This window comes from Parambassis ranga, chromosome 17 (genome assembly GCF_900634625.1).
Source record: "Parambassis ranga chromosome 17, fParRan2.1, whole genome shotgun sequence".
NCBI classification, from domain to species: Eukaryota; Metazoa; Chordata; class Actinopteri; family Ambassidae; genus Parambassis; species Parambassis ranga.
Genome location: NC_041037.1, coordinates 14,962,422 through 14,977,505, shown reverse-complemented (window position 1 = coordinate 14,977,505; position 15,084 = coordinate 14,962,422). Strand labels below are relative to the sequence as shown.

The window sequence follows — 15,084 nt, the reverse complement described above, 5'->3', positions numbered from 1 at the left end:
TGCTCCTATGTAATTACAGCCCTATGGTCGCTGAGCATAACATTTTTCTACCCTGATGCAACCCAGTGCATCTGGACTCTGTGAGGACCAGTGAATCCTTTGTGCTTGGCATCCCTCTGGCAACTCGAGAAAGAAAAAGGCCAGCCCTGTTGGAATGGGAGTCCTGCAGGAAGAGTTTGTCTTGTATCTCTAATGATCACATCTGGCAAACTCAAAATATATTTTTAAACTCTAGAATGCCAGATTTGCTGAAGATCCTTTGACCTAGAATAGCTAAAGCAGAACAGCTGGACAGCAGTGGCGTAGGGATGATTCTATGACTATGTTCCTGCAGGTGTGGGTCTATTGTAGAGCTACGGGCGGCAGCTGGAGGACCACACCGGACCACCAGTTCCTGGTGTGATTCTCAGGTCAACGATAGAAGCGAGTCAGCTGAGCAAGACCCCTCTCATGCTGGTGAGTGGGCAGTAAAAACAATATGTTTCTGCTCTGTAAGCACGGTCCCTCTTACTCCTGTTCTCCTCCCCTCCTCAGTGAAACCACATAGGTCTTTGTGTCCACCACTGTTAGGAACACAGCACCACAGAGGCGCACCAAGCTCCACTTTCAAAGGCAAGCTCTGATGTGGCCTTTCTGATCTCTGCATGTCTCACTCTGACTGGTACTTTTTCTTACTTTGACTGTATCCCGGTTACCACGGTTTCCCTTATTCCTGCTGTCTTCCACACATGCATACTTTTTAGAGGATCTTTTTATTAAATGGATGCTGGCTGGTGTCATGAAAACATATGGAAGGAGAAGCGATGAAAGGCTGCAGTAACTTGACAGGCCCTCGTACCACTCCTTGAAGTTTAGGATCCCCTTGATATATACCCACCCTCCCTCCCCCCTCCTCTTCCAGTACTCCCCCCCTCCTTTTCTTTGTGATGACATGTATGTGCTTATGGAAACCAGATGTTGCTTCTTGCGAATCAAGAGGCGGCGATAGAAAGAAAACCCATGCATGAGGTTGTGTGGTACTTCATTAACAGGCTGCAATAGATGTGGGGAGGTTGAGGACTAAGAATAAGGAGTCCTGGGGTCTTGGTGCTTCTCTTTTTTTTGTGGTCAAAAGTTCAGACAGTGACTGTATGCATGGTTGGCTGTCGGAGCAAAAAGGGGGTGGGGGAGGATGGGGGGGTGTTCCTTGTGGATATAGCTGGATCGAGGATAGGGTATCCTCAGCTTGTAGAGCCTGAATCAGCGTCTCCTGTAATGGAGCTGTTTTCTTGTAGAGCTTGGGAAACCATGGCTTTGAGAAAAAAAAAGAATGTTGGACTATAAAGACTTTAGAAAGTTGATGTTTAACTTCCTTGCACCTGTATTTTTTCTTTACCCACACAATACCTCCCTCTTGACATTTAAAAGACTTCTCCCACTGCACCACACCCAATTAAAAGTGCAGACTTTGTGATAAGTGTGGCAAAAAAAAAATGGGCACGCAGCTTTAAGCTGATAGCTTCCAGCAGATTCAGCAGCACTGTGCGGTTGGCACGGACTGACAAAACTGCACAAAGATCACAAATCGTGAAAAAAACAAAAACGCCTGAGATTGGAACATCATGGACACACAGTAATATGATTAAATAATGTGGGGTGGGGGGGAGTTATTTTCCATGCATAGCTCCATGTGTAGCTAAATGGAATAATAATAATATGCAGTCAAAAGGGGAAAAAAGTATTGGTTATTAATCCCTCTCTTCCACTGGCAGCACACACCACAAATAAACGGTGTTTGTGATTGTAGCACTGCTGAAGCCCTTCCAGAGCGTGTAGCACTTGTTTAAATGTCGCATACTTTCTATTTGAAAATGTATAAATCACTTAAATAGAAAAGAAATCTCCTCTGAGCCTCAGCAGGCCTTTTCGCTGCATTTTGACATGTCATAGCAGGAAACGCACTGCTTTAATGAAGAACTTTAACAATGGCTGCATGCCATTCACGTTATATCAGTCAGTTTCAGGATCGCCTTTTGTGCAGGCTGCCTCGCTGGCACAACATACAGCGAGAGCCATTTTAAAACCTTTCCTGCTAATGTCTGCAGTTTTTTTCTTCATTTTCATTACATACAGCTGAGCATAAACGTGTTTGGGTTCAAAACAAAGACAAAAGACCCACCACATATTGGCACGTTTTAATTCCTATGCATTTAATTCATATGAGAACATACAGAAAAGAGCCTCGGGATCTTTTTTTTGTGTAACCCAAAACTAGGGATTATACAGGGTCCACCTCAAACTATAATTTTTACAGTTTTATTGAAGTTATTTATATGCTGGATTACCCCCTTAAAAAGTCAAAGGTCAACTGACTTAATCTTAATTCCTGCTTTACCTGCTACAAGTTATTTTTTTGTTGTTGTTCTTTCACTAACTTTTGTTCTGTGTGTGTGTGTGTGAGTAGGAGAAAGATGAGGGTAAATCCCCCTGTTCCTGTTTGTTATATTAGTGCTTGGTGCAGGATGTGGCAGAACTTTTAACTGATGCAAATAAAAACCATGTGTAACCCATGTAGCCCGTTCACCAGTTTCCACCTTTCTATCATCCCACATCCTGGTTTACCAGGCAGAGTTGGGCAACAATAACCATTCTCTGTTCATCATTTCTCACTCTATGGGGAATTCACAGTTACAATGTAGTGCCTATAATGAGACACAAGAACAGGACTTCCCCTGTTGGGAAGTTTCTATTCATCAGCCTGCAGGCTGTACATGCCAGCACAGGAAGTGTCCAGCTCGGAGAAACACAGATACATAACTAACAGAACTTGCTAATGATGTTTGTTGGATAGAGGAATGGATGACAGGGTGGAACTGAGGCTGTTGTGGAATCAGGACTAAAAATTACCTTCTCATTTATCTGGGTGAAATGTGAGCAGGATAGCTGGAAGAGGCCGGGGCATTGTGGTGTGGTCTTTTGTTGGCCTTTGTGAAAACAAAAAAAAAGAAAAAAAGAAGTGAGTCATTTTGCAGACAGTGAAGAAAAGCTCTCCAGTTACACACAGAGAAGAGAAAGGAGAGGACTGTGGGGAAGAATTATGCTGAAGCAATTCTTTTCTCCACTCTGCAGAGTCAGCTGGGTCTGACAGAAAACATCAAATGGTGACCCCACAGCTATAGTAGATGATCTGACTTGTGTGTGCAGAGATGAGTGAAGCAACAAAAGCAGCACTGTGTGTAAATGATGCAGTGAATCCCTCTTACAGGAAAGAAAAGTCCGGCTGATTCAGTCTTCACATGCCTTTCATTGTGCCTTTATCACCCTTCACCTCGACATGGTCAGAAAAGTCAGTCAAACAGATCTTAACCACCCCCCCCCCATCCCTTTAACTGCTGTGTCCTGCTGTGTGTCTGGCTCACATGATGCAGTTGGAATTCCAGATGTTGCTCATGGAATTCTGCTCCTCCATCTCTGGCCTCCAAATGTGACTTAACCCTCCTCACTCCTCCTTCATCTACTCCTACCCCCCACCCCACCACCCCCCACCACCCCCCGCCCCCACAAAAAAAGAAAAACCTCGTGACTTCTCTCTCTCTCTCTCTCTCTCTCTCCAGCCTCAGCTCTTCAAAACACTGCAGCAAAAAAACTGGAGACAAATGGGCGCCCTAAATCTCTGCTGCTGCTGCACAATAGGAAAATACCTCATCGTTTTAATTGCATATGAACCCTGTTTGCTGTAATCATAACATATCATAGAATCGCTGACCCCCACCCACTCTGCTCTGTCATCTCTGCAGTGTGTATAATGTGTCTGTGTCAGTTGTTCATTAGTGGGCTCATTAAGGAGTAGGGGAGACGCCTAAGTTTGCTGTTCGAGCTTTTATTGGCTTACGGTCGTTGGGAGGGCGCACATACAAAGTGCATAATGCACGAGTAAAGGCATTTATAGCAGAGCAAAAATGCACAAGTGTTAGTTTGTGTTGCTGTACTTGTGAGGACCTGTGTTCACCCATTCACAGAGTCCATAGTGAAAATGTATTTAAATCCAAAAACACTTTGCTTGACTTTCCTTATTATCCTGTGCTTGTGAAGATTGCTTGTCCTCATAAGTATGGACACACACACACACACACACACACTCTAACTGTATAGTCGAGATATGTTTTCCTGCTGTGCAGCAACGGGTTTATACAATCATCTTCATCCCTGTTTCTACTTAGGCTTTGGATCCAGTCCGCGTTTTCCGACCCAGTTTCTGGCCTGCCAGTTTCCGAGGCCCCAGTAACGCAGAGTGGTGCGGTCGGGGAGCAAGAAACCTGGAGGTCCAGGAAGACTAGGGGAACACCAGATGGAAAAAAAGACATGATCGATACGAGTAGTAAAAGAGGTAAGAGATGGGTTTAATAGAAGAAAAGAATACTACTGCATTAACAGATTAAGAGAAAGAACAGAAGGCAGAGAAATTATGGGATTAAAAAAAAAACTTACCAAGTGACAATCAAAGCACAGGAAGCTTTTTGAAATTACTTTATTATGTAAGAAAAGCTTTAAAATATAAGTAAAGCAGGTACACACATAATCTTAGTGAGAAATCTAGATGGTTATCATCATTATCATCATCACTAGTATTATTATCATCGTTGTTAAACTACTTATTTAACCCCTGACTAGCATTTGCAGCACCATGATTTGAAAACTGTACACAAGTAAGTACAATGACAAAAAGGAGTCATTTTCAGGTCTTCGATTTATTTTCATTTGAGATGGATTCAATGTAAGAAAAAAAACAATCAAGTTTCAAGAATACATAACCCCTTTACCCATTCACTGTCCCCACATATATAAAATTAAGGCCACTTTCAAAACTGTATGTCACTGTCCAGCAGGACTTTTTAATGACAATATACAAAAACATTCTTTACAGGGAGGACAACAACAATAATAGTAATGGTCATAATAGTAATGACAGCATCATTTATAATAATCATCATCACTAAAGGCATTTAAAAAAAAAAGACAATTGCATTTATTGCTTTACTCTGATATGAGTGTATCTCATGCTTCATTAGGATGTTAAGCTGATATTGGTTTGTTTCCCTTTTATGGTCCATACAGGCTCTGACATGTTGCTTTACTGGAAGATTAGGAATCATAGTGACCACCGTGTCACTGCGGTTTCCAATTATGTGAGTGTGTGCAAGTTAAAAAGGGGGATGGGGTGAACAATCAAACAGCTTGCAAACTGTTTGTACAACATAACGTGCCTGGAACGGGCGTCGTGAGGATGCAGACTGAAAGTGGAAATTCACAAGGACACAAACACTGACCACTGACAAAATACTAAAAGTAACACTTTGAAAAAAGCTAAAACAAACAGCAATGAGCTGGCGTCAGTAACCACATGAAGAGGCAGAGGCAGGGAGACAGAAAGGAGAGGGGAAAAAATGGAAGGTCTGAGTGGTTTAGAGATAGAGTAAAAGGAATTTGGCAGTGGTAAGAATATTTTAAAATGCAAGTCTGGCACTTTTCCTTCTGCTCTTTCTCCTGTTTCACCTCTTTCTCTCCTGCCCTGTTATCATTCTGGAACATTTTCTCCCAGTTTCTTTTTTCTTTCTTTCTTTCTCCCCTCTCCATCTCCCCTCCTCCTCCTCCTCCTCTTCCTCCTCCGCCTCCATCTACACCTTGTCCAGTAGAGATCGTTGGCAGTAGAGGAGTCGGCGCGGGGTACCGTACAGGCGGAAAAACACCAAGGCCGCCAACGTTGCAATCACGCACACTAACAGGAACAGTGGCACGACCACCGCCGCTGCTCCACTGCCATGATCTGTCTCAACAATGGTCACATCCACTTCCACCTCCTCATCTTCCTCATCTGGCTTCCTCTCCCTCTCTCTGTCTGTCTCTCTATCTCTAGTCGTGTCCTTATCCTCCCGTCCTCTGTCCTTCTCTCTCTCCCTCTCCTTATCTTTGTCCCTCTCCTTGTCCTTGTCGTGTCCACCACCACCTCTTCCTCCGTCCGTCTTGGGGTCTTCATTGGGGCATCCCATCCAGTCACGAAGAGCTGATTTGGGGTATCCGGGCTCCACACGCATAATCTGATTGTTGAACTTCCAGTACTTATTGGCTTTGTAGAAGTAGGTGTACGCTGAGAGGTGGAGGTGAGACATGGGAGAAATAAATCTCAACAGATCACACTGAGTGAAACTAAGATGCATCTAAGATGTAACACCCTTACCTTGATCTTTGCTCATGAAGGCTGCCTTGATGTTGTCAGGCACCCCCTGCCACACGCTCACGGATTTTGGATATCCATCATCAACTGTTCGTGATTCCTCATTGAAGCGGTAATACCTACACACAGAAGGAAAGGTAAAGAACAGAACTCTCATCCCTGCTTGCATTCATACTGCATGTGCAGACTTCTGGACTTGGACTTGCTCTAAAAGACTTAGTCCTAGCTTGATAAAATGGAGCAGTGACTGAGGCTTGGTCCGGATATTCTTGAAGTGGGCATACACACACTGACTTGGATTTAGAACTTAACATGCCTTTTCTTTGGGTCTGGACTAAAAACATGATGGACTTGTTTTGACCCTGCTGGACAGATTTGGCCTGGACCTGGACATAAACAAGTACTCTAAAGGAATGGACCTGAGGTTTGACTGAAGTTCTAAAACATGACTTCAAGGATCAAACTGAGTTCTGACAGAATTTAGACCCGACCTGCTCTTGACCCCAAAAATCTAAAGTACGCTCTGATTTGAGTGTGTTTGTGCTGAGTTAAATTGCCGGGTTGACCACAACATCAGTGTTTCAGCAGAAATGTTGTCATACATCCGGAAAAGCTCTGCAAGCATTAATGTTACCTCAATGTTTATTTTCAAGTTCAAATGAGAAGCAGTTTTGTAACTCAGGAGAGTGTGTGTGTGTGTGTGTGTTGGAGTCACTACTCAAACACAGCTGCTAGGGGATGGTGACACAGTTTCCCTAAAATCACAAGTTTACAAACTTCAGCATGATGACCATGACTAACTTGTTTGCTCTGAAGAAAAATGTCTGTCCAGTGGGAGTGTAGTAGAGAGCAGCGTCGATCCGATCTTTTGGAAGCCCGCTGCCCATTTCTTTAAGACTCTTGGGGTAACCAGAGTCAAGGATAGATTCGCTGAACACCCAATACCTGTCGCCTGGAGACAGACAGAGAGTATTAGACAGAGCGTAGACAAGTGTTGAGCCATTCATTTACTCCTATTTTATTAACTTACCTTTAAAGAAAGCAAACTTCCCATCTTCCCTCTCAAACGCAGAATTAATATGTGTGGGTAAACCCCTCCAGAAGTGACCAATCGGCATTGGGTAACCATCTAACACGTGGTTGTTGCGTACTCGCCAAAACCACTTGTCCTAAAAAGGGAAAAAAAATTACTGACTGCCTATAAGACAAAGTCAAACTGTAAAAACTCCATCACACTTAGGAGGCTTTACCTTGAATACAAACATTTCTCCTCTGAGGATGGCGATTGTGTCGAAGTGTCCATCACAAATGTTGGGGCCAAAGCGAGGCTTGTCAGGTGAATATGTTGGGTCAGGGTTGGGGTAAGGTGAACGCGGTGTTACAGGAGGTGGGTTAGGGTCTGATCCGGACCCTGTTTGAACAAAGGGTATATGACATTACTGTAATTCTTTATTTTTTGTAGATTTTAGCATGTAAAATGAACTTTACGCACAGTAAAGCTTCTGAATGCCTCGTCGGTCATCGTCTGGAAGTTGGAAGTTCTCAGTGTCCATCCACTGGTAGAAGGGAGCCATGATAGCCGATGGGTCGTTGGAATGCTCCAGACCCAAAGCGTGACCCAGTTCGTGCACCGCGACAAGGAAAACATCATTACCTGGAAATGTGTCCACACCAGAACAACATGAGTATTTCTATTAATAAGACTTAACCTGATGAGACACAAAAAATTCGTACAAAAGATTGAGGAAGTTTCTGCCTCTTGATCCTGTGACTCACAATTAAACCAGCAGATCAAAAAAAACAACAGGTCATGTGAAGATGTGTCTGCCTCAAAGAGCTGACACCACACATTTCTGTATTGCTGCAAGGCTCCAAAGATCTCACACAGACATTCAGTGCCTCAAGTGTACTGGCACGAGACTGGGCATGTTGCCTCCTGCACAGGTTTTGCTTGTGACAGCATAATGAAGACTCACAACATCCAAAGTAACTCAAGCATTAAAAGTGTGTTTTTTGGGTAAGGAAAAAAAACGTCAACAAGCCTCACCTGACAAATCCCGGTTTCCAATTGTCCACGGTTCTGCGGCATCAAAGTGAGTATCCCCACCGATGCCGTTCCCGGGAAAATAGGCGTGTGCTAGGAAGCCTCCCTCACCATCAAATGGGCTGCTGTCACCATGGAAACCGTCAGCAAAGAAGAGCATAATGTCGGCAAACTCCTCCACCTTGTCCCGTATGTAGCTGTAGGGAATTTCCCGGAAACGAAGCGGGGTGACGCTCTCCCACACTGCAAAGGCCTTTCTGATGGCCTGGTGGGTCTCATACTCGCCTACCTTTGGGGTGTAGTTCTGTATACTAAACAGTGTGTGGGTGTGAGGAAGGAAGGATGGAAAAGAACAGGAAAGTTAATTTCTCTTCATATATACATCTTCAGTAACTACATCAGAACAAAAAGATAAAGACATCATGACATTCACTTACGAAAAAGTGATCTCTGTCTTCTGCCATTTCAGGCCCTGAATGGCGTATCGCTTCCTTCTCAGGTTGCTCTTCAGCTCAGCACCAAACTTGTCTGGCACGCCACAGCGCGGCCGCTGCATGGCCCTGACAGAAGACAAAAGACACAGCAAGGTCAGAAACTGTCCAGCTGCAATCTCTAGCCAAATAAAGCTGTTCTGATGGCTCTCACTGAACAGTGTTTTCATCGAAGGTGCCAGTGATGGTGAGGCCGTAGAACCTCTGCATGGCGGCGATGGCTGAGGTGATGGAGTGAGGTGAGCGCAGGGCGTGGGTCCTCAAGTCTCCTGGTGGCAGGTAACCGTACTGTTGCAGCCATGACTACACAACAACAACAAAAAAAGGTACTCAAAGTCAGACTGGGGAACTTTACTCTTAGTACAGAGAAAGAAAAGGAAAAACATCATGTGATTTTTGTTTTTAAACCAATGCAAAGGAACTAATGGGGATCATCAGTTACAAGAAGTACAAGTTCAGGTTGTTTTTCATGCGGCTGCAGAAAAAACACATTCCACACTGACAGCGAATATGAGCTCTTTAATGAATTCTCTCTGTGTTTTGGTATCTTGTATCCAGCAGGAGCGAAATCAGTTTAAAGCACCTGGCAGGTCTCCATGCAATGACTACACATAGATGCTATTCAACCATCAACACTGGACGCTCCAGTGAGAGTGTGGACTGTAGCTGATTGAAAGAACACTGCCAAACAAGGACAAGGACAGCACAAACTGGATGAGGGAACTTCCCTCGGGAGGTATTAAACATTAACTTCAGTTTCTGCTCTGGAGTTAATCTGTACTCCTCTACTTTTGTGCGAATGCAGACCTCGTATGAGTACGTTCGTGCATGAAAGTGCATATTCTGATGGTCACTGAGCGCTCCAGATATCTCAGTCTCTGCTGACTATGACCTTACTTTCCCCTGGAAACCCATTTCTCTGCGGTGCTGGTTTGACATCTGGCCTGATGCCAGCGGCTTTGCTCTGCACCTCTCCCACACAGTTTTCTCTCCTTCCGTTTCAAACTGGAACTGAAAAATAACACTGAAGCTATTGTGAGCACAGAGAAAAAAAAACCCAAGACCTCTGGTGACATTCAAGCTGTACGCAGCCATGCGTGTTGAGGATGGGTTCTATGGTTTAGATTTACGGCAGGTTGATAAAGCTGCTCTTCTTTTACTATTCTAACTATTTGTTTTGGATTATAAGATGACAGACATAGTAGATGTATCTGCTGAGTAGGGGATTGAGAAAGAAAAAGATAGGGAGTGTCCCAGGGTGAGACTCAGGCCTTGGGCAACCTCAGCCGATGTCTCCAGTCGAGCTGCAGCGTCAGTCAGTAATTTAACTGGGAATTTCTTCCTAGTTGCATCCAAACCTCAAAGTCAAACTCTTCCCCCCACGTTCATGTCTCTGTCTTAGCCTCTTCACTCCTCCCCCCTTCTCTTCTCCCTCAACCCTCTCTTATGGAAAACCCAGCGGCTTCAGGGTAAATACTCATGAACAACCACACCCTGCGCTGCTCGATTATTACTGTATCTGTTGCTAATAGTTGTTAAAAACAAAGAAGGGAGACACATTTAACTGCCTTTTTTGTCATAGATTATCTGTACTTTTATTACAGTTGAATGAATTCCTGGTGCTCATCCAGCTTGGCTGAGTTTGAGTGGAATTGTAGCTCTGGAGGCCTTCAACGTCTGATCTCTCCCTCTCTGTCTGTCCTCGGGAGACATGGAGGTCTCAGTGTTTAGACTTTACCCCTGAATGAGCCCTTTCTGGTTCTGACTCACCCATGGAGCTCCAGTGGACGCATAAAGACTCACTGTTTGCCACTGTTACAGCACGGCCGCATGAGCAGGGAAAAAAGAGGAACACATGGAGGGAGAGATGGAGGTTAGTTGGATGTAGAGGTGGTAATTAAGTGTCATAATGAGACTTCTGTAGTTTGTTCTAATAAGTACAGTGTTAACCTCTCCTGAAGGCAAATTAGCATCACAGAGCTGAATAAATTCACTATGGATATATAAAAAGTGTTTTTAAGGCCCCATTTGGCTGAGATTGAAACCTTATTCTTCTCATTCACATATCTACTGTTTTCTTTGCTACAAAAATCCCAATTCTGCCCTCAGCTCAGTCAAAGGGCTGCTGTTGAATGACACTGAACACTTGTTTTAACTTTAAGGCTCTCACACCCCTTTCATGGGTCCCTCAGGTGACATGACAAAGTCTTATTCACCGTCTCTCTCGGTTATTTTTGACCACACAAATAGGCCGGGTCACCAACGCAGCAGCAGGAAGAGGAAATTGTCACTATTTACAGTGGCACACAAGATGACAGTCAAAGCTAATACAGTCTTTTGTTGGTGAGCTGTGATTTCCAGTCCAGTCCTTTTACGTATGAGTCACTATTTAGCGGCACATCCTCATACATAATTTACAGAAAAGCTTGATTACTAATAAATCAACAGCTGCTGGAGTGTTTTACAACAGTTTACACAGCTAGGAGGCACACATCATCCACTTGCAACAAACTTCTCTGCTATTTTTTTTTAAGCAACCGTGGTGATGAGTCCTGACCATTATACATGGACTTACTCATGTGACCAAAGGAATGCATATAACCATGTAAGCTGTTCAAAAGTTTAAAAAAACACACAGAGGAGGGCATTTCCACTGAGAACTAATGTGCATATGCAACACATATATGCTATAAATATATATATATATATATGTATATGCTTGGTACATGACTAATTTTAATACAGTGTTGAGCTGTTTCCATGCATTGCTTAGCAACTGCACAAGCATCTCCCATCTCCTTTGGTACATTTTCAACTCACAAAGGACAGTTTAAACTGAATCACTCATGAACGCTTCATATTTAACAAGACGTAACAAGCCAAATTCAGGCTTTGGAGGTAAAGCCTGCTTGCATGCAGTGATGTAAGTTTAATGGAGAATCTACAAGAATGACACAATGGTTGCTATGGATGTCACTAGGCAGAGCACTGGCTTTTGCATAGGATGAGAAAAGGAGATGAAGGAATAGCGAGTCAGTTGTTCCATTCGGTGAAAGCCAATGGAAAGAAACTCTGGTCAACAGCGATGGGAGTCCAACTGAAGCATGCTGGATATACAGCACACACACACACACAGAGTCCCTCATTACACATCCACTCACTTTGCCCGATGTCATAAACATATGAAATTATAACGCCCACTTCACTTGCAACAGCTCGTTATAGCTTGTTAGCATGCGTGTCAGGAAATTCTGTGTGGGTCATGTTAAATCACTCCAACACCTTTGCAAATGTTTTAAATTCTTTTTTTGCTATATTTGCCCAACACTTATGTTGTTTCTATAAGACGACATTTACGACCTCCAACCCCTCTGGCCAGAAGCTCCTCAGCACATATGTAGAAACCTCTCTCGGTGTGTGTGTGTGTGTGTGTGTGTGATCCCACAGCTGCTGTCTATTAAAACAATCCTTCTTCAGCCAACGCCAATAACACCCAGTGACACATGAGTGGAAAAACACACATCTCTAAGAGCAAATCTCGATAGCAGGTTTTTGTTGAAAATGGAAAAAAAAATGAATAAATTCTCCAAAATTTGGCTCATTGCTCGCCACCTTCATGAACAGGAAATGAGCTAATGACTTTGAGTGTTACCTTATTTCCTGTAACACCTCCTATCTTTCCTCAAGGAAGCCGCCCCAGCCCACCCTCTGATGACCATAACAATGGTTTTGTCTAAAAACTACACGCTCCTTCCTTTCTTCCTTCCTTTAAATGACAGGTGTCCAACATTTGACTAGTATAAAGTTACAATTCATACAATCTGAGTTACCATAGCTTATTCCCTTGAGAAGGACTGAGGCATACTTTACCTCTGTAGGATGTGTGCATGACAACTGTGATTTACATCCTGTCCTATCAAGCTGGATAATTGCTTCATCTTTTTTCTTTTTTTCAGAGATTGCATCACCCACATCTCCACAATGGCCCTCTTTCTGATCTGCAACAGCCTCCTCTCTGTCCTCTCTGCCATCATCTCATTTCATGACCATTAATCTCTCTTTGTAGCCAGTGACATCAGCTTGTAGGCATTTCTTTGTAGCTGTGCATATGAAAAGACCTGTACTGTACTCATATATGAAGGAAGAATGTGTGTGTGTGTGTGTCTGTGTATGTTTGGCAGGCAGGTAGTTGCTGACACACCAGTGTGTTTTAGTGGTGAAGCTGCCCACTTCCTGTCTGTGCCACAAAACCACAGGAAATGACTTGTGCGTCCACGCAAACCTCCAGCTGTTTATCTCTCCGGAACAGACCCGCTGATCTCATCAGACTTATTTGTAATTAAAACATCCCACAACATGGCAGAAACATGCACAGATATTAGTAACCTAAACCAGCTGAGGTTATTGAAAAAGCACAGATTATTTTTTTTACTTGATTTATTTGCCAGATCTGCTCATTATATTAAATCTCATCTGAATTTATGTCTCACCACCTTTGTACTTTTGGATTCAGAGTCACACCAGTGCATTAAAAATCCTGAAAGAACTCTGCACCCTTGCCTATAAAGTGTTAACATGATAACTAGGGAAATATTATTTTTGTCATAACATTTTAAAGCGTCCAAATTACAGTAAGCGAGTCCCTGTTTACATTGTACTGTGCATTTAGGTCTCCAGTCTAATGTAGGTCAATGGAGTAACTCCAGTTTTCTTCCACTGGCACAGATGGCATTATAATTCCATAGGCCTCATGAGTGAGGCGCACACACACACACACTGAGCAATGTGTGCTTCAGCATCTTAACTTCGGTAATGATGCTGAAGGAAACAGGTGTGTAGCAGTATCACAGCAAAGTCACTTCCTTCCAGAGGACTTCCTAACACTGCGGGATGTGAGGATGCCTGACACAGCAGAGAGAACACAGCACATCAGAAGTACTGTGTCTGATCTCTGACAGTACTTAAATATGAAGTCCTTAAGACTGTGGTGTTTTTTTCCACAGCTGAGTGCAGCTGAGACCCCCCCCCCCCCTCATCTCACCCCCACATTTGGTCTGTAACTCAGGACAGATGTCCACAATTACATCTCCCCATCCCTCTCTGAATACCCACAATTCTCAATCCCACCGTCCTTTCCCACAAAAACTGCCTCCGTCTCTGCCCCAACCACAATACAAGCTCATGCATTTCTCCTCTGTATTTTTTTGTTTCTTTTGTCCCCCTGCTTCTGCCCTCTCAGCATTTCTCACTGTTTTCATGAGCACTATTATCATTATAACTTGCTTCCTCTAACCCAGGGTCAGAAGCCCTTCCCATTAACCCTGTGCCAGCGGCAGTCAGCTGAGAGATCTGTTATTCAACAGGATGCAAAGTTATGACAAAGCACAGAACAAATGATTTAATATGACAGAAGAAAATCTGTCATGTGAAATTTTACATTTTACTCACATTTACTCACTAAATTCTTTCATTTCTATCCTTATATTTTTCATCTCAAATCTGGAAAACATTGTCAGTTGTTTTGTTTTAATTATCAAGTCTAGATTTATTATTTACCCTGATTCAATTTTAGATCATCAGTTCTACTTTTATTCATCCAGATTGTTTTTTAGCTCTACATGTGTCCTTATGTACTACAATGCTCTAATCTTCTTCTTGTACTATCTGTCTTTTCTTCACTTCTGGATTCATTGCTCACCTCTGGATTGATTTGTCGCTCCGTCGCTCCCTGCGCGCTCACCTCCCACGCCACCGCCAGCAGCAGCAATCGGACGAGAGATTTCAGCTGTGGTGCCATCACTCGACTTTTACACAGAAAAGGTAACACAAAATGGGCAGATGTCCCTGGAACGGCTCTCACTATCTTGTTTTCTTTTTTTTTTTTGCTTTTTGTCAAAACATTATCTGATGGGAGGGGGAAACAAAATCCCGTGCCCGAATTTTCTTGCGCAAACGACACAAACTTTGCGCACAGTAGTACGAAATCAAACGGTAGGCTGTGCGTCCTGCAACTTCAGTTACTAAAACAATGAGATGTTTTTATCCATTCTGTGCATTCTCCGCGCGTTTTGGTGAACCGTAACCAAAATGATCGGACGTCACGGAAGCAGGAAGCCTGGAGCTGCAGCGTGTGTGTATTGTACGTCCAAGTTCAGCTTACGCGTTTGCTCCAGATGTTGCAACCGACTTTGTTTTCATGAAACAGTCCTAACTCCTCCTGTCCTCTCTTCACTAGCCTCCTGTCGGCTTATTTGGATCCCCCCTCTCCTCTTCCCCTCTCTCCCCTCTGCAGACGTGGTAGTTTGATACTCCCCCGAGACCTTTAGTTGGAAAGTAGA

The 15,084-nt window shown here is 43.5% G+C and overlaps 1 protein-coding gene across 1 annotated transcript; it reads right to left on the bottom strand.

The window, feature by feature from the left end:
- Positions 1 to 4,707: 4,707 nt before the first annotated feature.
- On the bottom strand, positions 4,708 to 15,037 carry mmp14b (matrix metallopeptidase 14b (membrane-inserted)). The gene is made up of 10 exons (XM_028427474.1): positions 14,445 to 15,037; positions 8,901 to 9,049; positions 8,693 to 8,815; positions 8,259 to 8,566; positions 7,704 to 7,865; positions 7,462 to 7,622; positions 7,242 to 7,380; positions 7,013 to 7,163; positions 6,215 to 6,330; positions 4,708 to 6,124 (listed from the first exon to the last, which is right to left on the bottom strand). The coding sequence occupies exons 1-10, from the start codon at positions 14,541 to 14,543 to the stop codon at positions 5,655 to 5,657; spliced, it is 1,878 nt and encodes a 625-aa protein (XP_028283275.1). The 5' UTR covers positions 14,544 to 15,037; the 3' UTR covers positions 4,708 to 5,654.
- Between the last annotated feature and the right edge of the window lie 47 nt (positions 15,038 to 15,084).